A 24,455-nucleotide genomic window follows, 5' to 3' on the forward strand; every position below is an offset into this window, starting at 1 on the left:
CTGCCCTGACCTGCCGGAGTGGCCAGACTGCCCTGACCTGCCGGAGTGGCCAGACTGCCCTGACCTGCCGGAGGGGCCAGACTGCCCTGACCTGCCGGAGTGGCCAGACTGCCCTGACCTGCCGGAGTGGCCAGACTGCCCTGACCTGCCGGAGTGGCCAGACTGCCCTGACCTGCCGGAGTGGCCAGACTGCCCTGACCTGCCGGAGCTGGCCAGACTGCCCTGACCTGCCGGAGCTGACAGACTGCCCTGACCTGCCGGAGCTGACAGACTGCCCTGACCTGCCGGAGCTGACAGACTGCCCTGACCTGCCGGAGCTGACAGACTGCCCTGACCTGCCGGAGCTGACAGACTGCCCTGACCTGCCGGAGCTGACAGACTGCCCTGACCTGCCGGAGCTGACAGACTGCCCTGACCTGCCGGAGCTGACAGACTGCCCTGACCTGCCGGAGCTGACAGACTGCCCTGACCTGCCGGAGCTGACAGACTGCCCTGACCTGCCGGAGCTGACAGACTGCCCTGACCTGCCGGAGCTGACAGACTGCCCTGACCTGCCGGAGCTGACAGACTGCCCTGACCTGCCGGAGCTGACAGACTGCCCTGACCTGCCGGAGCTGACAGACTGCCCTGACCTGCCGGAGCTGACAGACTGCCCTGACCTGCCGGAGCTGACAGACTGCCCTGACCTGCCGGAGCTGACAGACTGCCCTGACCTGCCGGAGCTGACAGACTGCCCTGACCTGCCGGAGCTGACAGACTGCCCTGACCTGCCGGAGCTGACAGACTGCCCTGACCTGCCGGAGCTGACAGACTGCCCTGACCTGCCGGAGCTGACAGACTGCCCTGACCTGCCGGAGCTGACAGACTGCCCTGACCTGCCGGAGCTGACAGACCGCCCAGACTGCCCCGAACCGCCAGACTGCCCAGACTGCCTGGAACGGCCAGAACCTGAGCCGCCTCCAAGATAGGTGGGTTGGGGAGGGGGGGGTGTAGCACAGTGCCGTCGTTGACGGCAGCCACCCTCCCTTCCCTCCCTTTAGTAAGGGGGAATTTTTCTTTTAGGTATTGTTTGGGGGTATTTTTTTTTGTTTTTAAGGTGCTTCTGGGGTAGCACCTTTAAGGGGGGGGTACTGTCACGTCCTGGCCAGTATATAAGGTTAATTGTTTGTAGTTTGGTCAGGGCGTGACAGAGGGTATTTGTTTTATGTGGTTCAGGGTGGTGTGTTTGGTTTAAGGGTGTTTGTTTTAGTAATTCCGGGTGTTGGTTTGTTTAGGTATTTCTATGTGGAGTCTAGTATGTCTGTTTCTATGTCTGGTGAATTGGTGTTGGGACTCTCAGTTGAAGGCAGGTGTTTTCTATCTGCCTTTGATTGAGAGTCTCATAAATGAGGGTGTGTTTGTGTTTGTGTTTTGTGGGTGATTGTTCTGTGTAAAGCACTATGCTTTGACAGACTGTTAGTTGTTCGTTTTCGTATTTTGTTATTTTTGTATGTTCATTTTTGTAGTGAATAAAAATCAAGATGAGCATTCACGAACCTGCTGCGTATTGGTCCACATTTTCCGATGACGATTTCGTTATATCGTCAGAGGACGAAGACAATCGTGACAGCTATACACCTATACTATACTACTATACTATAGGCTACTACTATACTATAATAATATAGGCTCCTACTATACTATAGGCTCCTACTATACTATAATACTATAGGCTACTACTATACTATACTACTGTAGGGTACTACTATAGGCTACTGCTATACTATACTACTATACTATAGGCTGCTACTATACTACTATGGACTACTGCTATACTACACTACTATAGGCTACTACTTACTACTATACTACTATACTATAGGCTGCTACTATACTACTATAGACTACTACTATACTATACTACTATACTACACTACAATAGGCTACTACTATACTACTACTATACTATACTACTATACTATTGGCTGCTACTATACTACTATAGACTACTACTATACTATACTACTATACTATGTTATACTACTATACTACAGTTACCTGCATTTGATCCAAGTCTAATTACAACGTGTCTCAACGTAAGGTCCTGGATGGCTGGCCGTGTATATCTGAAAGCTTGCAGTGGGCTCCAGGATGTCCTCTGTACCTGATGGGACAGTACACAGCACTTCAGGTATATTGGTATTTTTTGCTAATCACACAATGAAAACATTTTGTAGAAAATAATAGAATGGAATGTCAGAGGGAGAATATTTCATTCATATTGCTGGGAATTTGTCAAAGCATTGACAGACACATGTAATGAAAAAATGCCCATATGGATTAAAATAAAAGTAGCTTTTCTGGGTTTTGTAGGGGTGGAACGATAACCCAATTGAGTCTTGTCAAAAACGAAGCAGAGGAGGGATAGCCTTTTGATATATTTATAAACTTGTATTTTCTTTAGTCTTTCAAGGACACATGTAATGAAAAATGTAGGCTCTGAAATATAGGCAGCAAATACCTACTAAATATGGCTTGGAAAGTAGACCTAGAGAGAGAGTTGGTTATGTAACACTGTACAGTCAGAGTGACTCAGCTGGATTCCCTTTGTTATCACAAACAGGTTGGTCCACACGCGCTGAATCTGGCAGGAGGACAGGCTGCAAGTGCGCGCATCGCGAAGGACATAATATTCCAGCACAGCCAGAGTGGTGACGGAGGGACAGGGACACAAACCACCGTGGAGAGAGCACACACCGAAGAATACATTCAACAGATGCACGGGCTGATGTGGTTATGATTAAAGACCTTAGCGCAAATCATGTTTTGATGTCAAAGGGAGATTTACGCAGCGATAGATCATGGATTCAGCTGCCTTCCTAGCTGAGAATAAACTACACCTCACCCCTTCCTAGCTCAGAATAAACGACCCCCCTTCCTAATAAACTACACCTCACCCCTTCCTATCTGAGAATAAACTAACCCCCCTCTTTTTTAATTCAAACTAATCCCTTGCGGTCAAGCCACGCCCTTCATGTCCGTACATGCGCAACAGATGCAGTGTTGGCCACCGCGACAACAACATGACTGCGCTTGGAAGATGATAGGCTCCTAATGATGATAGGCGTCTAATTTTGTTGTTGCCAACACACTGGGAGGATTTGATAGCCTACATTACGTGCTTGCGTGATTGTAGTTGATATTCGGAGTAAATTAGTCTTGTTGAGTCCACATCCAACTTCTGCCAGGTTAGTGACATTGAGTTTCATGTATCAAAGTAAACTCCACTCCACGGAGAAGGACGTTTTTATTCACCATGGAGTGGAGTTTAGTCCGCTAAACTTAATTTATCCTAGCTAGAGACCGATGCTGTTATTGATCTGTCATGTTGTCTTTTTACTCCATATTATCCCAATAAAAGTCTTAGCAAAATAAGAAATATTGTAACATCTAATAACAAACACTCGTTATGGTGTTTGGTATTGACGTGATGTTTTGTATTGACGTTGAACATCAACGGTGGGTATTTGAAGGCTTAGGCTATATATTCAATGCAGTTATTTTTCCTTTTCTCTTCAGTATTTTTGTTCAAGGTGTACCATAATAAATAAGGTACTACTAGTAAATAACCCTATCCTCTACAATGAGGATAAGAAGAGTTGTGAAGACAGTTTTGAGTGTGGAGCAGGTAGAAGGTGTGGGAGCCCATGTCCGCAGAAGCATAGGAAGAAAGGAGGTGAGTTACTGTCATACTGTCTGTCTTACATCTGCCTAGTTTATCATGTTTAATAATATCCTTTTAAAATACCAAACTAAAGCACAAATTATGACATGGTAGGCTGATATCTTGTCCATCCATTTATTTCAGCTGATTAACCTGGATCCTTTCTTGATGTTGGATGAGTTCAAAGTCAAAAAGCCATCTGGCTTCCCTGATCACCCCCACAGAGGCTTTGAGACCGTGAGTAGGCTATCTATTCTCTCTCTCTCTATTCTGTCTCTCTGTCTCTCTCTGCCTCTGTCTGTCAAGCTAGCGCGATGCAGCATCTATACTGTCTCAATCTGGAGTGATACAATGTTGTGTTCTGACTGAAACCCTGGCAGATCGGACCGTCATGTGGAATAACAGGTTCATATGAGGCCGTTGAGGGAGGGTGAGGCACATACACCATTAATGATGAGGGAGGGTGAGGTACATACACCATTAATGAGGCACATACACCATTAACGATGAGGGAGGGTGAGGCACGTACACCATTAATGATAAGGGAGGAGGAGGCACATACACCATTAATGATGAGGGAGGGTGAGGCACATACACCATTAATGATGAGGGAGGGTGAGGCACGTACACCATTAATGATGGAGGGTGTGGCACATACACCATTAATGATGAGGGAGGATGAGGCACGTACACCATTAATGATGAGGGAGGGAGGGTGAGGCACATACACCATTAATGATGAGGGAGGGTGAGGCACATACACCATTAATGATGAGGGAAGGAGGGTGTGGCACATACACCATTCATGATGAGGGAGGGTGAGGCACATACACCATTCATGATGTGGGAGGGTGAGGCACATACACCATTCATGATGAGGGAGGGTGAGGCACATACACCATTAATGATGAGGGAGGGTGAGGCACGTACACCATTAATGATGAAGGAGGGTGTGGCACATACACCATTAATGATAAGGGAGGGTGAGGTACATACACCACTAATGACGAGGGAGGGAGGGTGTGGCACATACACCATTAATGACGAGGGAGGGAGGGTGTGGCACATACACCATTAATGACGAGGGAGGGAGGGTGTGGCACATACACCATTAATGAAAAGGGAGGGTGAGGCACATACACCATTCATGATGAGGGAGGGTGTGGCACATACACCATTAATGATGAAGGAGGGTGAGGCAGATACACCATTAATGATGGAGGGTGTGGCACATACACCATTAATGATCGAGGGAAGGATGGTGTGGCACATACGCCATTAATGACGAGGGAGGGAGGGTGTGGCACATACACCATTAATGATGAGGGAGGGTGAGGCACATACACCATTCATGATGAGGGAGGGTGTGGCACATACACCATTCATGATGAGGGAGGGTGTGGCACATACACCATTAATGATGAGGGAGGGTGTGGCACATACACCACTAATGACGAGGGAGGGAGGGTATGGCACATACACCATTAATGATAAGGGAGGGTGAGGCACATACACCATTAATGATGAAGGAGGGTGTGGCACATACACCGTTAATGACGAGGGAGGGAGGGTGTGGCACATACACCATTAATGACGAGGGAGGGAGGGTGTGGCACATACACCATTAATGATAAGGGAGTGTGAGGCACATACACCATTCATGATGAGGGAGGGTGTGGCACATACACCATTAATGATGGAGCGTGTGGCACATACACCGTTAATTATCGAGGGAAGGAGGGTGTGGCACATACACCGTTAATGACGAGGGAGGGTGTGGCACATACACCATTAATGATAAGGGAGGGTGAGGCACATACACCATTAATGATGAGGGAGCGTGAGGCACATACACCATTCATGATGAGGGAGTGTGTGGCACATACACCATTAGTGATGAGGGAGGGTGAGGCACATACACCGTTAATGATGAGGGAGGGTGAGGCACATACACCATTAATGAGGCACATACACCATTAACGATGAGGGAGGGTGAGGCACATACACCATTCATGAAGGAGTGTGAGGCACATACACCGTTAGTGATGAGGGAGGGTGTGGCACATACACCATTAGTGATGAGGGAGGGTGAGGCACATACACCATTCATGATGAAGGAGGGTGAGGCACATACACCATTAATTATGGAGAGTGTGGCACATACACCATTAATGATGAGGGAAGGTGAGGCACATACACCATTCATGATGAGGGAGGGTGTGGCACATACACCGTTAATGATGTGGGAGGGTGAGGCACATACGCCATTCATGATGAGGGAGGGTGAGGCACATACACCATTAATGATGAGGGAGATTGAGGCACATACACCATTAATGATGCAGGAGGGTGAGGCACATACACCATTAATGATGAGGGAGGGTGAGGCATATACACCATTCATGATGAGGGAGGGTGAGGCACATACACCATTCATGATGAGGGAGGGTGAGGGACATACACCATTAATGATGAGGGAGGGTGAGGCACATACACCATTAATGATGAGGGAGGGTGAGGCACATACACCATTAATGATGAGGGAGGGTGAGGCACATACACCATTAATGATGAGGGAGGGTATGGCACATACACCATTAATGATGAGGGAGGGTGAGGCACATACACCATTAATGATGAGGGCGGGTGAGGCACATACCCCATTAATGATGGAGGGTGAGGCACATACCCCATTAATGATGAGGGAGGGTAAGGCACATACCCCATTAATGATGAGGGAGGGTGTGGCACATACACCATTAATGAGGAGGTAGGGTGAGGCACATACCCCAGTAATGATGAGGGAGGGTGAGGCACATACCCCATTAATGAGGAGGGAGGGTGAGGCTCATACACCCTTAGTGATGAGGGAGGGTAAGGCACATACCCCATTAATGATGAGGTAGGGTGAGGCACATATCCCATTAATGATGAGGGAGGATGAGGCACATACACCATTAATGATGAGGGAGGATGAGGCACATACACCATTAATGCACTTCCTGCTAACGCCAGCAGATGGCACTAACAGGCCTACTGTCGGTAATCCTCGTCCAGAGAAAGCTTCTCAATAGGTTTGTTATACATAGCATTATCTTGCTTTTGGATACTGGGGTTTGAATGAAAACCCACCAATATCACATATTTAGACAGAGGGGAGGAGGGAAATTAAACTTCTGCTTTGGAAGTGGTGTTGGTGAATCACGGTTTCCTCAACCATAAAGGCGATGGTCCACAGTGGGAATTTATAGAGTCAAAACAAGTGTTTTTAATAGAAAAGTCTTGGCCTGTGTTTGATACTGTAGATACATGTGTAACCTAGCCTAGTGTCCACCATGGCCCAGACCAGATGAGGCCATAGGCCCAGCTGATACTGTAGATACATGTGTAACCTAGCCTAATGTCCACCATGGCCCAGACCAGATGAGGCCATAGGCCCAGCAGATACTGTAGATACATGTGTAACCTAGCCTAGTGTCCACCATGGCCCAGACCAGATGAGGCCATAGGCCCAGCTGATACTGTAGATACATGTGTAACCTAGCCTAGTGTCCACCATGGCCCAGACCAGATGAGGCCATAGGCCCAGCAGATACTGTAGATACATGTGTAACCTAGCCTAGTGTCCACCATGGCCCAGACCAGATGAGGCCATAGGCCCAGCAGATACTGTAGATACATGTGTAACCTAGCCTAGTGTCCACCATGGCCCAGACCAGATGAGGCCATAGGCCCAGCTGATACTGTAGATACATGTGTAACCTAGCCTAGTGTCCACCATGGCCCAGACCAGATGAGGCCATAGGCCCAGCAGATACTGTAGATACATGTGTAACCTAGCCTAGTGTCCACCATGGCCCAGACCAGATGAGGCCATAGGCCCAGCAGATACTGTAGATACATGTGTAACCTAGCCTAGTGTCCACCATGGCCCAGACCAGATGAGGCCATAGGCCCAGCAGATACTGTAGATACATGTGTAACCTAGCCTAGTGTCCACCATGGCCCAGACCAGATGAGGCCATAGGCCCAGCAGATACTGTAGATACATGTGTAACCTAGCCTAGTGTCCACCATGGCCCAGACCAGATGAGGCCATAGGCCCAGCTGATACTGTAGATGCATGTATAACCTAGCCTAGTGTCCACCATGGCCCAGACCAGATGAGGCCATAGGCCCAGCAGATACTGTAGATACATGTGTAACCTAGCCTAGTGTCCACCATGGCCCAGACCAGATGAGGCCATAGGCCCAGCAGATACTGTAGATACATGTGTAACCTAGCCTAGTGTCCACCATGGCCCAGACCAGATGAGGCCATAGGCCCAGCTGATACTGTATATGTGTAGCTTAGTGTCCAACTGGCCGCGGACTGGACCAGACCTGACGGGGGCGGGGCTGAAGCGCCCACGGCCCAGCATGCCATGCAGCAGGTGTGTTGGCTCACGGTTACATCTCAGAGCTCATAACCACGTGCACTGCCAGATCAGAGAGAGGCTCTCGCCCCCCTGGCTGGAGGTTTGGAAGCCTCTCTGAGAGACAGATGTTTACCTCTAACCTCTATAGCTTTCTACTTCCTGTCCGTTTTGACCTCAGTCCATGTGGCAGTGGAATGGACACGGAGTGAACACGTGCTCTTGTCTGTCCTGCTCAACGGACACTGCATTACACACACGCACACACACACTGTACATATTTAATCTGTTAGACTTGCATGAGGAAAATATGAAGGAAATTATTTACCATACTATGTTTTCCAGTCGTACAAGCTTTATGATGAGATTTCCTTCCGAAACCATTCATGTTTACAACTGAGATTCATTCATCTCTTTCCTAACCTCAACCTCAATTGGCAAAGACTTAGAGAAAGTTGTTTTCCAATTCTCTAGACATGGTTGGTATTCGGGAGAGGGACAACTGCAGAGCACAGTTAATGTTTTGTTTTGCCTCTCAGCTGTTATATAAAATCAGCAATGGCTCATCTATGGGTTTGAGAATATATTTGGATCTATTCTGTCTTTGTTTAGGTGACCTACGTTTTGAAAGGCGTTTCAGCCCATGAGGATTTCTGTGGCCACTCTGGACTACTGAAACCAGGGGATTTACAGGTAGAGAAACATCTTGTGACAGTACTGTAAGCAGGTTCCTACTCTTCACCATACTCCCACCAGAACCAATGAAGCATCGTGCCTTCAGGGCATTTCCTGTGTTTTTCCCATGCAGCAGTCGTAAAGCTGTTGTCCCTGGTCAGTCAGTCAGCATCGACCAGGGAGTGGTTTAAAAGGCACTAATGCCACTGGCATTTAACAAAGCATGTTTGTCCATGTATGCTAATGATTCAACCATATCCGCATCAGAAACCACAGCTAGTGAAGTCACTGAAGCCCTTAAAGAGTTGCAGTCTGTTGTGGAATGGGGAGTAATAAACTGGTCCTGAACATCTCTAAAACTAAGAGCATTGTATTTGGTACTAATCATTCCCTAAGTTCTAGACCTCAGCTGGATCTGGTAATGAATGGTGTGGCTGTTGAACAAGTTGAGGAGACTAAATTATGTCATGTTCTGTGTGGACCCAGGAAGAGTAGCTGCTTCTTTCGCAACAGCTAATGGGGATCCTAATAAAATACCTAAATCCTACTACAAGAGACTTGGTGTGTGTGCGTGCGACAGCGAGAGAGAGCCAAACACCATTGGGGGGGGGGGGGGGGGGGGTGCTGGAGCTACTAACCCAGGGCAGACGGGTTTCCTCACAGTGGAACAGGAGGGGAAAGCTGCTGACTAAACTTGAAGTGTTATTGCTCAATTAGCTTCCCACAGCAACGCTGCATCACCCTTAGGGCACTGAAAAGTTGCATCAGAAATGGCTCCCTATTCCCTATGTAGTGCACTACTTTTGGCTAAAACCCCTATTCCCTGAGCCCTTATTCTCTAGACCAGGGGTACTCAACTCTTACCCTGCTGGTTTTCTGTTTTACCTGATAATGAATTGCACACTCCTGGTTTCCCAGGACTAAATCAGTCCCTGATTAGAGGGGACAATGAGAACATGCAGTGGAACTGGCTTCCAGGTCCAACGTTGAGTTGGAGGGCTCTAGACCCTATTTAGTGCACAGCTTAGCCCCTAGACCAAAAGTAGTAGCAGTCATTTTGAACACAACCTTCCAGTGTGTTATTTTGATGTTAGCGGAGCTTTGAGAAGAACAATGGACATCCACTAGGTACATATCACAGCAGTGGGGAAGATGGACATGCACTAGGTGCATATCACAGCAGTGGGGAAGATGGACATCCACTAGGTACATATCACAGCAGTGGGGAAGATGGACATCCACTAGGTACATATCACAGCAGTGGGGAAGATGGACATCCACTAGGTACATATCACAGCAGTGGGGAAGATGGACATCCACTAGGTACATATCACAGCAGTGGGGAAGATGGACATCCACTAGGTACATATCACAGCAGTGGGGAAGATGAACATCCACTAGGTACATATCACAGCAATGGGGAAGATGAACATCCACTAGGTACATATCACAGCAGTGGGGAAGATGGACATCCACTAGGTACATATCACAGCAATGGGGAAGATGAACATCCACTAGGTACATATCACAGCAGTGGGGAAGATGGACATCCACTAGGTACATATCACAGCAGTGGGGAAGATGAACATCCACTAGGTACATATCACAGCAGTGGGGAAGATGGACATCCACTAGGTACATATCACAGCATTGGGGAAGATGAACATCCACTAGGTACATATCACAGCAGTGGGGAAGATGGACATCCACTAGGTACATATCACAGCAGTGGGGAAGATGGACATCCACTAGGTATATATCACAGCAGTGGGGAAGGAAAGGTGTAAATGTGAAGTAAATTTCCTCCTGGAAACCAGTTAGTTCCAGTATTAAGTCCACATGGGTGATTTATTATGGAAATCATATCAGACAACACTTATTTCATGTATATTATACTGTACAATTCTCCTTTATATTTTTAGTAATTGTGTTTTGTGTGTGTGTGTGTGTGTGTGTGTGTGTGTGTGTGTGTGTGTGTGTGTCTATGCCTCTCTGTATCTGTGTGTGTGTGTGTGTGTGTTTCTGTGTCCGTCTCTGTGTGTCTATGTCCATGTCTCTTCATAAGTGGATGACGGCAGGCCGAGGGGTGGTCCATGCAGAGATGCCTGTGTCTGAGGAGCCGGTCCAGGGCCTGCAGCTGTGGGTCAACCTGAGGAGGGAGGACAAGATGGTGGAGCCCCAGTACCAGGAGCTGAAGGACAGCCAGGTCCCCAAGCCCAGCAGGGAGGGGGTCACTGTGGCCGTCATCTCTGGACAGGCCCTTGGGGTACAGGTGAGGAGCACCATACAGGTCAGGAGCACCATACTAACCATAACCCTGGGTGTACAGGTCAGGAGCACCATACTAACCATAACCCTGGGTGTACAGGTCAGGAGCACCATACTAACCATAACCCTGGGTGTACAGGTCAGGAGCACCATACTAACCATAACCCTGGGTGTACAGGTCAGGAGCACCATACTAACCATAACCCTGGGTGTACAGGTCAGGAGCACCATACTAACCATAACCATAACCCTGGGTGTACAGGTCAGGAGCACCATACTAACCATAACCCTGGGTGTACAGGTCAGGAGCACCATACTAACCATAACCATAACCCTGGGTGTACAGGTCAGGAGCACCATACTAACCATAACCATAACCCTGGGTGTACAGGTCAAGAACACCATACTAACCATAACCATAACCCTGGGTGTACAGGTCAGGAGCACCATACTAACCATAACCCTGGGTGTACAGGTCAGGAGCACCATACTAACCATAACCATGGGTGTACAGGTCAGGAGCACCATACTAACCATAACCATAACCCTGGGTGTACAGGTCAGGAGCACCATACTAACCATAACCATAACCCTGGGTGTACAGGTCAGGAGCACCATACTAACCATAACCCTGGGTGTACAGGTCAGGAGCACCATACTAACCATAACCCTGAGTGTACAGGTCAGGAGCACCATACTAACCATAACCGTGGGTGTACAGGTCAGGAGCACCATACTAACCATAACCCTGGGTGTACAGGTCAGGAGCACCATACTAACCATAACCCTGGGTGTACAGGTCAGGAGCACCATACTGACCATAACCCTGGGTGTACAGGTCAGGAGCACCATACTAACCATAACCCTGGGTGTACAGGTCAGGAGCACCATACTGACCATAACCCTGGGTGTACAGGTCAGGAGCACCATACTGACCCTAACCCTGGGTGTACAGGTCAGGAGCACCATACTAACCATAACCCTGGGTGTACAGGTCAGGAGCACCATGCTAACCATAACCCTGGGTTTACAGGTCAGGAGCACCATACTAACCATAACCCTGGGTGTACAGGTCAGGAGCACCATACTAACCATAACCCTGGATGTACAGGTCAGGAGCACCATACTAACCATAACCATAACCCTGGGTGACAGGTCAGGAGCACCATACTAACCATAACCATAACCCTGGGTGTACATGTCAAGAACACCATACTAACCATAACCATAACCCTGGGTGTACAGGTCAGGAGCACCATACTAACCATAACCCTGGGTGTACAGGTCAGGAGCACCATACTAACCATAACCCTGGGTGTACAGGTCAAGAACACCATACTAACCATAACCATAACCCTGGGTGTACAGGTCAGGAGCACCATACTAACCATAACCCTGGGTGTACAGGTCAGGAGCACCATACTAACCATAACCATGGGTGTACAGGTCAGGAGCACCATACTAACCATAACCATAACCCTGGGTGTACAGGTCAGGAGCACCATACTAACCATAACCATAACCCTGGGTGTACAGGTCAGGAGCACCATACTAACCATAACCCTGGGTGTACAGGTCAGGAGCACCATACTAACCATAACCCTGAGTGTACAGGTCAGGAGCACCATACTAACCATAACCCTGGGTGTACAGGTCAGGAGCACCATACTAACCATAACCCTGGGTGTACAGGTCAGGAGCACCATACTAACCATAACCCTGGGTGTACAGGTCAGGAGCACCATACTGACCATAACCCTGGGTGTACAGGTCAGGAGCACCATACTAACCATAACCCTGGGTGTACAGGTCAGGAGCACCATACTAACCATAACCATGGGTGGTGGTAGTGGGTGTGGCCAGTGGTGCAGTTTTAGAGGCCCTCTTCTTGGCCGCAGAGACAAACTGCTGCTGTTTTAAAGCAAATTTCCTGCAATTTTATACATTTTGCTGTGGGGCAGAGAGAACATTGTACTGTTTTTTAAAGCTAATTTCATGCCATTCAAAAAAATGTGCCATAAGGCTGAGAGAAGATTTTAAAGCAAAATTCCTTCAATTCTAAACATTTTGCCAAGGCTTATGCCGTGTTCTTATGCTGTCTGAATGACTCAAACGTTATAACAAAATCAATGTGGGGCCCCATGACATGACATTTTTTACATTTTAGATTCTCCCTGACGGTTAAATTTTTCTTTTGGGGATTGTTAGTTCTCAAAGGTAATCTTTTAAAAAATATATATTGCTCTATTATATTTTCTACATATTTTATCTGGGTTTTAGTTATTTAAGTTTATACAAGTTCTGGATGTTTGTTCTGACTTCCACATGACATCAACCAGTGTTTCCCATATATGCGCTTAGCAGCGGTGCACCACGGGATGGTCAAATTATTTATTATTTTGATATCTTTTTTTGGTGGCGTCCACGAATTAGCAACCGCAGTGTGCCGCTGCTGAACGCATATAGGGGAAACACTGGTTGATGTCATGTGGAAGTCAGAACAAACAGCCATAAGAACATGTATAAACTTAAACGACTAAAAATAGATTTCTATATTTCTCACCCTTCAAAGTAACGCATTTGTAATCACAGGTCCAAAACCACAGTGGATGAAGAAGGGGGGGAGTTTATTATCGCCATCATTGTCATCATCATTGTTCCGTTGTCACTGTATTATACAGAATGAATACTTAGTGTCGGCTGTTGATATGACGTGCTGGGGTCTTGCCCATATCAAGCCAGAAAACTTTATACAAAACAATGACTGAGATGTTGAAAGCCTCAGGCCTAGATATGCCTCGCCAGAAATCCCAACCAACCACAAGACATTCAGCTTCATCATGTGACGTTTGCAGGCAATTACATCCTCTTTCTCACCACCGCCCCCTCCTTATTTTTTCTGTGTCTGTCTGCTGAGTTAGACGAGACAGGAAATGAGTAAGTGGGTTTGTCATGTTTCAGATGTAAATTTGACCGGGCCGGTTGGGTTTGGGGTTACTCTAGGGCAGGAGAGGAGACTGACAGACAGAGTTTCTAATGACGTCTATAAGGTTTGTCATTTTACAGATGAAAATGTGTTGGAGCTGGGAAACGGGCCCAACTTGGGATTGGGTTGCCTCTGCTTACTATAGGGCAGGGGGAGACACTACAGACAGGCAGAGAGGCTAACGATGTCCAACAGGGTAATAGACAAGTAACTGTCAAAATAAATGAAATACCAACATAAAGTGTTTTGTCATTGGGCCACCACGAGCTGCCAGAACAGCTTCAATGCACCTTGGCGTAGATTCTACAAGTGGAGGGATGCGACACCATTTTTCCAGTAGAAATTCCATCATTTTGTGTTTTGTTGATGGTGGTGGAAAACGCTGTCTCAGGCGTTGGTCCAGAATCTCCCGTAAGTGTTCAACTGGGTTGAGATCTGGTGACTGAGACACACACACATTATACATGAACCTAAGCATGATGGGATGTTCATTCCTTAATTAACTCAGGAAACACACCTGTGTGGAAGCACCTGCTTTCAATATACTTTGTATTCCTCATTTGTGTTTCCTTCATTTTGGCAGTTATCTGTATGTAAATGTATTGGGGCTGGGACTGGGCTGGGGGTGGGACTGAGCTGGGACTGGGTGGGATAGCTGCACAGCAAAATTTGATTGGTAAAACACACTGTGGTTGTTCAATTTCACACTTTTTAAGTGTTTATATGAGAACCAGACAGAAAGTGTTGAATTAACGCTTTTCGAAGTGTTGCCCTTTTAACACTGATACTTTCCAACACCAGTGGCATTAAAATGTTACACTAACTCAGTGTTAAAGTTACACTGTTATGGTGTTCACTGATACCTTCACAGCATATTCTTCAATATTAAATAAACACTAAGAGTGTTAAATTTAACACTGGTCCAGTGTCTATACTGGTCCACACTTTCAGTGTTAAATGAACACACTGCTTAGTGTAAAGCCTTATTTTCCAGAGTGCCTTGCCTTTTGAGTGAATTGTTGAGTTACGACCCATGACTGTATTTGTTAGTGACAGAGACATGAGCAGCCGAAGTCTGATGAGAGCAGATAGAAATTCATTGCTTTAACAAATTATGACAAAAGTTAAAGAAATGTTGAGCAATGTAATAAAGTAATGACTTTTCAAATAAGTTACGTTACACGTTATGCTGGCTTACAATTTGTTAGCTACGCTAGCCTTACGAACCGCATAGCATATCATTACAACAATTGCTTGTATGTACTGACTCGTATGTTAGCTAGCTACCTAATGTTAGTTGGCTACTAATACATTGAACTTTCCAGTATATTAACTATACGCTATCTAACTACCTACCCAACATTTATTAACTTGATTATTCACTTCATTCTTAGCTTAGCTAAGTGGTATAGTCTTGGTGCGTTCTCAATGGACATTGTTAATGAAGTCATAAGATGTCTAGCTATTAATTTGCTATCTATGCTAACAAACTAGCAAGAAGTTACATAGCAACAGCATCAACTTCCAGTAGACAGGCGAAGCGCTACTACACTCAACTGAAAGGATACCGTTTGTTTACAGTATATTAAAATGAACTAATATTATGTAGTATATATACTCATTAAGTATGTCATTTACAGTATGTTAGTATGGGTATTCAAACACAGCTATGGTTGTTGCATTCATCCATTTTCTGTCCTGTGGCCTTCACCAAGTGAGATCCTAAGCAATTATGTTATCATTACAATTGTATTATTTAACACAATACAACACATAATTCATAAGGCCTTATTTTTGAGGGCTTAGTTTTACCATAATACAGTGGCCTGAAACTCATGGTTTACAGGAAAAATGTAGGTCTGCAAATCACATTATGCTGGCTTGCAAAGTGATGTGTAATTCCTATTGGAAGCTAGCCAGAGTGGGGATATCCAACATTTAGAATTTGTATTCACCTGCAACCTGATTCAGAATGACTGCCGGGATGGAAAGATTAAGGTATGAGAATACCTTAAGCATCTAAACTGGATCAACCATTTCAGTAATGGGTGCAGTGAATTGATGTATCATATTGGATTAGTTTAGAAAAATGTATGTTATTCACATTGAATTAATTAATCAATGTACATTCAAAACATAGATATTGAAACAAACTATTCTAAAAATCTAACTACAGTAGAGCATGCTGGGAAATATGATAATGATGGGTGTGGTTTTAGTTCAACACTCGGTATTAACACCAACACTGGGTTTATTCTAAACCAATGAGTGTTTAACACTTACAGAGCTACTTTAACACCTTAATCAACACTAGAAATGTTACACTGAAAAATCAACACTAGGTAACACTGGCTAACACCCTGATTGAACAACAGTATTTTTTAACAACAACAACAACAGTATTTTTTAACAACAGCTTAAAACACAACACCAGCTGGGCGTTCAGTCTGTTCATAGTAACACAAAGTAACACTACATCAACACCTAAACTGCTTAAACCAGGATATGAACCCTGACCATTTACTGTGTGGTAGAGTTACTCTAGGACGAGAGGATACAGACAGCGAGACAGAGTAATGACTTCCAACAGGGGTTAATACAGCTGGGTTTGGGCTGACGCTGACTGACAGGGTAACAGAGTAATGACTTCCAACAGGGGTTAATACAGCTGGGTTTGGGATGCCGCTGACTGACAGGGTTGCAGAGTAATGACTTCCAACAGGGGTTAATACAGCTGGGTTTGGGCTGCCGCTGACTGACAGGGTAACAGAGTAATGACTTCCAACAGGGGTTAATACAGCTGGGTTTGGGCTGACGCTGACTGACAGGGTAACAGAGTAATGACTTCCAACAGGGGTTAATACAGCTGGGTTTGGGATGCCGCTGACTGACAGGGTTGCAGAGTAATGACTTCCAACAGGGGTTAATACAGCTGGGTTTGGGCTGACGCTGACTGACAGGGTTACAGAGTAATGACTTCCAACAGGGGTTAATACAGCTGTGTTTGGGCTGCCGCTGACTGACAGGGTTACAGAGTAATGACTTCCAACAGGGGTTAATACAGCTGGGTTTGGGCTGCCGCTGACTGACAGGGTAACAGAGTAATGACTTCCAACAGGGGTTAATGCAGCTGGGTTTGGGCTGCCGCTGACTGACAGGGTAACAGAGTAATGACTTCCAACAGGGGTTAATGCAGCTGGGTTTGGGCTGCCGCTGACTGACAGGGTAACAGAGTAATGACTTCCAACAGGGGTTAATACAGCTGGGTTTGGGCTGCCGCTGACTGACAGGGTTACAGAGTAATGGCTTCCAACAGGGGTTAATACAGCTGGGTTTGGGGTGCCGCTGACTGACAGGGTTACAGAGTAATGACTTCCAACAGGGATTAATACAGCTGTGTTTGGGCTGCCGCTGACTGACAGGGTTACAGAGTAATGACTTCCAACAGGGGTTAATACAGCTGGGTTTGGGCTGCCGCTGACTGACAGGGTAACAGAGTAATGACTTCCAACAGGGGTTAATACAGCTGGGTTTGGGATGCCGCTGACTGACAGGGTAACAGAGTAATGACTTCCAACAGGGTTAATACAGCTGGGTTTGGGCTGCCGCTGACTGACAGGGTTACAGAGTAATGACTTCCAACAGGGGTCAATACAGCTGGGTTTGGGCTGCCGCTGACTGACAGGGTAACAGAGTAATGACTTCCAACAGGGGTTAATACAGCTGGGTTTGGGCTGCCGCTGACTGACAGGGTAACAGAGTAATGACTTCCAACAGGGGTTAATACAGCTGGGTTTGGGCTGCCGCTGACTGACAGGGTTACAGAGTAATGACTTCCACTGACAGGGTTACAGAGTAATGACTTCCAACAGGGGTTAATACAGCTGGGTTTGGGCTGCCGCTGACTGACAGGGTAACAGAGTAATGACTTCCAACAGGGGTTAATACAGCTGGGTTTGGGCTGCCGCTGACTGACAGGGTAACAGAGTAATGACTTCCAACAGGGGTTAATACAGGTCAGACAGATAGACTGCCCATTGAGTTTGACTGGAACCTGGACTAGTCTAGAGGATGAAACATTCACGTATGTACAGCTGATCTGGTCTTCCCTCACAGTAGGGCTGGTCTGGTCTTCCCTCACAGTAGAGCTGGTGTGCCGTGGCCTCTTCACAGTCTATCCTTATGACTTCCTATGACTCTTCCTATTTTGCGGGTGATAAAGGGCAACTCCTTCACTTTCAACCTCATGTTTATTATCTCCAGCACCATACCAGTGTCTACATATGTGAAAACATCACGTGAATATGAGGTTGAAAAGTTGTGGAATTGCCCTTTAAAAGAGGAAGTGGGAAGGGTAACACCAACGGATCAGGGTGCTAGGTGTTAAAAGAGGAAGTGGGAAGGGTAACACCAACAGATCAGGGTGCTAGGTGTTAAAAGAGGAAGTGGGAAAGGTAACCAACAGATCAGGGTGCTAGGTGTTAAAAGAGGAAGTGGGAAAGGTAACACCAACAGATCAGGGTGCTAGGTGTTAAAAGAGGAAGTGGGAAAGGTAACACCAACAGATCAGGGTGCTAGGTGTTAAAAGAGGAAGTGGGAAAGGTAACACCAACAGATCAGGGTGCTAGGTGTTAAAAGAGGAAGTGGGAAAGGTAACACCAACGGATCAGGGTGCTAGGTGTTAAAAGAGGAAGTGGGAAAGGTAACCAACAGATCAGGGTGCTAGGTGTTAAAAGAGGAAGTGGGAAGGGTAACACCAACAGATCAGGGTGCTAGGTGTTAAAAGAGGAAGTGGGAAGGGTAACACCAACAGATCAGGGTGCTAGGTGTTAAAAGAGGAAGTGGGAAAGGTAACACCAACAGATCAGGATGCTAGGTGTTAAAAGAGGAAGTGGGAAAGGTAACACCAACAGATCAGGGTGCTAGGTGTTAAAAGAGGAAGTGGGAAAGGTAACACCAACAGATCAGGGTGCTAGGTGTTAAAAGAGGAAGTGGGAAGGGTAACACCAACGGATCAGGGTGCTAGGTGTTAAAAGAGGAAGTGGGAAAGGTAACACCAACAGATCAGGGTGCTAGGTGTTAAAAGAGGAAGTGGGAAAGGTAACACCAACGGATCAGGGTGCTAGGTGTTAAAAGAGGAAGTGGGAAAGGTAACACCAACGGATCAGGGTGCTAGGTGTTAAAAGAGGAAGTGGGAAAGGTAACCAACAGATCAGGGTGCTAGGTGTTAAAAGAGGAAGTGGGAAGGGTAACACCAACAGATCAGGGTGCTAGGTGTTAAAAGAGGAAGTGGGAAGGGTAACACCAACAGATCAGGGTGCTAGGTGTTAAAAGAGGAAGTGGGAAAGGTAACACCAACGGATCAGGGTGCTAGGTGTTAAAAGAGGAAGTGGGAAAGGTAAGCAACAGATCAGGGTGCTAGGTGTTAAAAGAGGAAGTGGGAAAGGTAACACCAACGGATCAGGGTGCTAGGTGTCTGTCTCACAATTTGCAGACAGAGTATATAGACAAAGAATTTACACAAATAACATACAGCAATAAACGCTATTCTTTGTAACAATTCATGTCCATGAGAGGACTCAGTGAGTGGGGTGCTGCCTGGGGGTCAATGAAACTCAGAAATACTATAAATGTCTTGTCCTTTTTTTCTGTCCAGTCAAAGATTTTCACCAGGACTCCAACACTGTATCTGGACTTCAAGCTGGATGGAGGATCCAAGCATGTACAACCAGTTCCTTCAGGTAAAAACCATCTTTACTCAGTAGGCCTTCTGTGGCTCTGGTCCAGGGCGTTACGTGCTCCTTGAAGAAGGCTCAATCTGCATGTAACACCATGGACCAGAGCTTGGCCTTCTGTAACTATAGTGTTCTGTGTGCTCCATTCATCCACAATCTGGCACTAAATCTGTTAACCTTTTCAGTAAAGTTAGCAGAACCTTTCAACTCAAACCCTAGCTAAGTGCTGTGTGGTTTGTATGACACAAGCTTTCTAATTCTGGGAACTGTACTGTACCTGACGTTGGTTTGTGGTGGGAGAGAGTTGCTATCTACTGTCTGTGACAAACAGAAGTCCTCCAGGGGTTGGGAGTCTTCTAAAGTTTATACAACTGGCTTGGTTTCCATTGTCACCCTGCCTGTTCTCTATGGCGTCTGGTTCTGTGTGGTTGCTATGGAGTCAGTGGTGTTGTGTGGTTGCTATGGAGTCAGTGGTGCTGTGTGGTTGCTATGGAATCAGAGGTGCTGTGTGGTTGCTATGGAGTCAGTGGTGCTGTGTGGTTGCTATGGAGCCAGTGGTGCTGTGTGGTTGCTATGGAATCAGTGGTGCTGTGTGGTTGCTATGGAGTCAGTGGTGCTGTGTGGTTGCTATGGAGCCAGTGGTGCTGTGTTGAATGGTTACCATACCTGTTGTCTATGGAGTCAGTGGTGCTGTGTTGAATGGTTACCATACCTGTTGTCTATGGAGTCAGTGGTGCTGTGTTGAATGGTTACCATACCTGTTGTCTATGGAGTCAGTGGTGCTGTGTTGAATGGTTACCATACCTGTTGTCTATGGAGTCAGTGGTGCTGTGTTGAATGGTTACCATACCTGTTGTCTATGGAGCCAGTGGTGCTGTGTTGAATGGTTACCATACCTGTTGTCTATGGAGCCAGTGGTGCTGTGTTGAATGGTTACCATACCTGTTGTCTATGGAGTCAGTGGTGCTGTGTTGAATGGTTACCATACCTGTTGTCTATGGAGTCAGTGGTGCTGTGTTGAATGGTTACCATACCTGTTGTCTATGGAGTCAGTGGTGCTGTGTTGAATGGTTACCATACCTGTTGTCTATGGAGTCAGTGGTGCTGTGTTGAATGATCACATATAGTACGTAAGACGTTAAGTAGTCCATTACTCTACTCTGTGTGTGTGTGTGTGTGTGTACACGCAGTCAGTGTTGGTGTGTTGAATGGATTGCTCCCACGTCATCATACCACAGGGCCCTACAGTATGTAAGACGTTAAGTAGTCCATTACTGTGTGTGTGTGTGTGTGTGCCAGCGTTGGTGTGTTGAATGGATGGCTCCCACGTCATCATACTACAGGGCCCTATGGTGGATTAGATGTTAGACCATCTCAGTGTTATGGCCCACAGCTCACATGGCAAGACGTTGGTATACCAAGTGGTCAGACTCCCCCACCAAGTCACATCATTTAGAATATGACGCTTTATAAATGTCATGATTGTTGTGTATACTGTGGCAGTTAACTTGTTAATGAGGTGACAAAATGCATTATCAATGCCAGCCCAAAACAACAGTTTTTCTATCATCTCTGCTAGGATGGACCTCGTTTATCTACACACTGGCAGGATCTGTTTGTGTTGGTGAGTTTCCTCTATTTAGTTTCTCTTGAACAGTTTTCCATTAGGTCCTAACTGCCCTGCAGCCTGTTGATGGTCATCCAGAACAGTGTTGTGTTTGGTAGTGGTTCAGAAACACTCTGCATCTTGTTGCTGTCCCTCGTCCAGAGAGAGGGACAATCAAACAGAGCAGGTGCATTTATTTATTTATTTTCCCTTCCTCGTCTCCTCCGTCCTCTCTGGGATGTTCCCTTCCTCTTCTCCTCTCCTCCGTCCTCTCTGGGATGTTCCCTTCCCTTCCTCTTCTCCTCTCCTCTGTCCTCTCTGGGATGTTCCCTTCCTCTTCTCCTCTCCTCCGTCCTCTCTGGGATGTTCCCTTCCCTTCCTCTTCTCCTCTCCTCTGTCCTCTCTGGGATGTTCCCTTCCCTTCCTCTTCTCCTCTCCTCCGTCCTCTCTGGGATGTTCCCTTCCCTTCCTCTTCTCCTCTCCTCTGTCCTCTCTGGGATGTTCCCTTCCTCTTCTCCTCTCCTCTGTCCTCTCTGGGATGTTCCCTTCCCTTCCTCTTCTCCTCTCCTCTGTCCTCTCTGGGATGTTCCCTTCCCTTCCTCTTCTCCTCTCCTCCGTCCTCTCTGGGATGTTCCCTTCCTCTTCTCCTGACCTCTGTTTCCTCTGGGATGTTCCCTTCATCTCCACCGTCCTCTCTGTGATGTTCCCTTCCTCTCCACCGTCCTCTCTGGGATGTTCCCTTCCTCTCCACCGTCCTCTCTGGGATGTTCCCTTCCTCTCCACCGTCCTCTCTGGGATGTTCCCTTCCTCTCCACCGTCCTCTCTGTGATGTTCCCTTCCTCTCCACCGTCCTCTCTGTGATGTTCCCTTCCTCTCCACCGTCCTCTCTGTGATGTTCCCTTCCTCTCCACCGTCCTCTCTGTGATGTTCCCTTCCTCTCCACCGTCCTCTCTGGGATGTTCCCTTCCTCTCCACCGTCCTCTCTGTGATGTTCCCTTCCTCTCCACCGTCCTCTCTGTGATGTTCCCTTCCTCTCCACCGTCCTCTCTGTGATGTTCCCTTCCTCTCCACCGTCCTCTCTGTGATGTTCCCTTCCTCTCCACCGTCCTCTCTGTGATGTTCCCTTCCTCTCCACCGTCCTCTCTGTGATGTTCCCTTCCTCTCCACCGTCCTCTCTGTGATGTTCCCTTCCTCTCCACCGTCCTCTCTGTGATGTCATGTCAACATTGGGATGTAGCCTTGTGATCTGAAGCCAATAGCAACTCTAGGAATGGTTTAGGAATAGTTTAGGAATGGTTTAGGAATAGTTTAGGAATGGTTTAGGAATGGGACACAATCACACTGGAACCCTTCATGTTGTGGTTCATGTTCTAGGGCAACCTTTTCCCTATATAGTGCCCTATGGGGCCTGGCCAAAAGTAGTGCACTATGTAGGGAATAGGGTGCCATATGGGACGCAAGCCATAGATGTATGTCTTATGGTACTATACCTGTAACAAATGGTTTCACCTACAGTCCTGTGACACCCTGCTATACAGAGTTGAACTGTTCCCTACAGTCCTGTGACGTCCTGCTATACAGAGTTGAACTGTTCCCTACAGTCCTGTGACGTCCTGCTATACAGAGTTGAACTGGTCCCTACAGTGTTTGTCTTTACAGGACACATTAGGCCTGTCCTTTTTCATGTGTAAAAATGTCCTTATGCTGAAGTTTTTTGACGTTTCTTTTGTTTGTCTATGGGAAGCACATATTTGAGTAGGAGGAATTGTATTTTCATTATGATAGATGTTAGCTAGCGTGAGAAGGCGTTATTTAACGCTCTTCACTCATTTAGAAAAGGGTTTTGTTACATTTCATACATAGTTGATATTTGTTTCTACAGGAAGTTGCATTATGATCTGATTAAATGGAATCGTTGTTTCGTAGGATCTCACGGAAAGCTCCTTTTTAATTGTAGACAGATGTTTTGAAACCAGAATAAAGTTGAGCCGTTCGCTGTAACTAAGATGAAGGTGGGTTTGAACGGAGATGCCACTGAATCGACAGAGTGTAGTCTGTAAGGCAAATCCAGCACAGCTGTGTCTGATAAATATATCCACCACAACTTGAAGCGTTTGGCGTTTCAGCATTTCTTTTGACCGTAGTATTCAGACGACGGAAGCAGACTTAACCATGTCAGATGAAGAGGAAATGCACATTTTCTTTGGTTCTTTATCCCAGTGTTTGTCTCGGGTTCAAATCTGACAGAAATCCTCAAATGAAAGCTGTTTTGTTGCCATTTGTTTTGAGGTAATAATCTTGTTTTCATCCCAGGGACCATCTGTAGACTTCTATTCTGTTTTCCATTGCTCTTTCAGGCCCAGAGGCAGAGCAGCAGAAAGTGGAGCCACATCACACCATAGTGTTTGATGATGGAGACTGCATAGCAGTAGAAAATAAGGTAGGCTGTCTGAGCTTCTTACAGACTCTAACACAGTTTTCAGGAATTGTAAATTCACTACAACTCAAATTCCTTTCTCCAGACATCAGAGGTCTCCCATTTTGTCTTGATTGCTGGACAGCCGATCAATGAACCGGTGGTCCAACATGGTAAGACCTTAATTTCTTTACATTACTGAACTCCGGTCAGTTACCACAATATTGGATTGTTCTTGTGTAATGCGACACACTACACTTTCCTCTTTCTCTCCAGGTCCGTTTGTGATGAACACGGAAGAGGAGATCAACCAGGCAGTCAGAGACTACAGGACAGGGACCAATGGGTTCGAGAGGGCTAAGGCTTGGAGGTCTAAGATCAGGGATTCCTTCTAAGAATCAGCAGACATCTTCTAATCATGTTATAGGTCTTGTAATGGTCATGTGACCAAAGTGTATTTTAATAATGAACCAGCTTGATGTGTGTTTGTCTCTTTTTAAATCATTAAGTTCTCATTTTATACTGATTTTTTTTTCTTAAATAGATGTTTTGTCACTGTGCCTCCAAGCCATTAAACTGAAATGTAAATGATGAAAAAGGCACTTTTAATTCAACCTCAATAAAACTCTCCTGCCGTGATGTCTCCAGAAG

The 24,455-nt window shown here is 46.4% G+C and overlaps 2 protein-coding genes and 1 long non-coding RNA gene across 6 annotated transcripts in view; all 3 read left to right on the plus strand.

Moving 5' to 3' along the window:
* LOC115188764 (uncharacterized) overlaps nt 1–2,925 on the plus strand; it is a 21,593-nt gene extending 18,668 nt beyond the window's left edge. For all 3 annotated transcript variants that reach the window (XM_029747587.1, XM_029747585.1, XM_029747586.1), the window contains 2 exons: nt 2,081–2,170; nt 2,603–2,925. In XM_029747587.1, coding sequence (XP_029603447.1) covers nt 2,081–2,170; nt 2,603–2,779 — 267 coding nt within the window. In that variant the 3' untranslated portion in view covers nt 2,780–2,925. The remainder of the gene's footprint in view (nt 1–2,080; nt 2,171–2,602) is intronic.
* LOC115188766 (pirin-like) lies at nt 2,813–24,402 on the plus strand. Of its 2 annotated transcripts, none has more exons than XM_029747591.1 (10): nt 2,813–3,227; nt 3,559–3,715; nt 3,848–3,940; nt 8,731–8,811; nt 10,859–11,065; nt 19,704–19,788; nt 21,362–21,406; nt 23,746–23,828; nt 23,911–23,977; nt 24,081–24,402. In XM_029747591.1, exons 2-10 carry the CDS (start codon nt 3,623–3,625, stop codon nt 24,197–24,199), a joined length of 873 nt encoding a protein of 290 aa, XP_029603451.1. In that variant the 5' UTR covers nt 2,813–3,227; nt 3,559–3,622; the 3' UTR covers nt 24,200–24,402. The 2 variants fall into 2 exon arrangements, with proteins under 2 accessions (XP_029603451.1, XP_029603452.1); XM_029747592.1 differs by having other exon boundaries at nt 3,026–3,227; nt 3,573–3,715.
* On the plus strand, nt 12,824–14,288 carry LOC115188767 (uncharacterized). Its single transcript, XR_003876595.1, has 2 exons — nt 12,824–13,278; nt 13,654–14,288. It is a non-coding gene; the product is annotated as an uncharacterized LOC115188767 (long non-coding RNA).
* Nucleotides 24,403–24,455: the final 53 nt, after the last annotated feature.

This window comes from Salmo trutta, unplaced genomic scaffold (assembly GCF_901001165.1).
Source record: "Salmo trutta unplaced genomic scaffold, fSalTru1.1, whole genome shotgun sequence".
Taxonomy (NCBI): Eukaryota; Metazoa; Chordata; class Actinopteri; order Salmoniformes; family Salmonidae; genus Salmo; species Salmo trutta.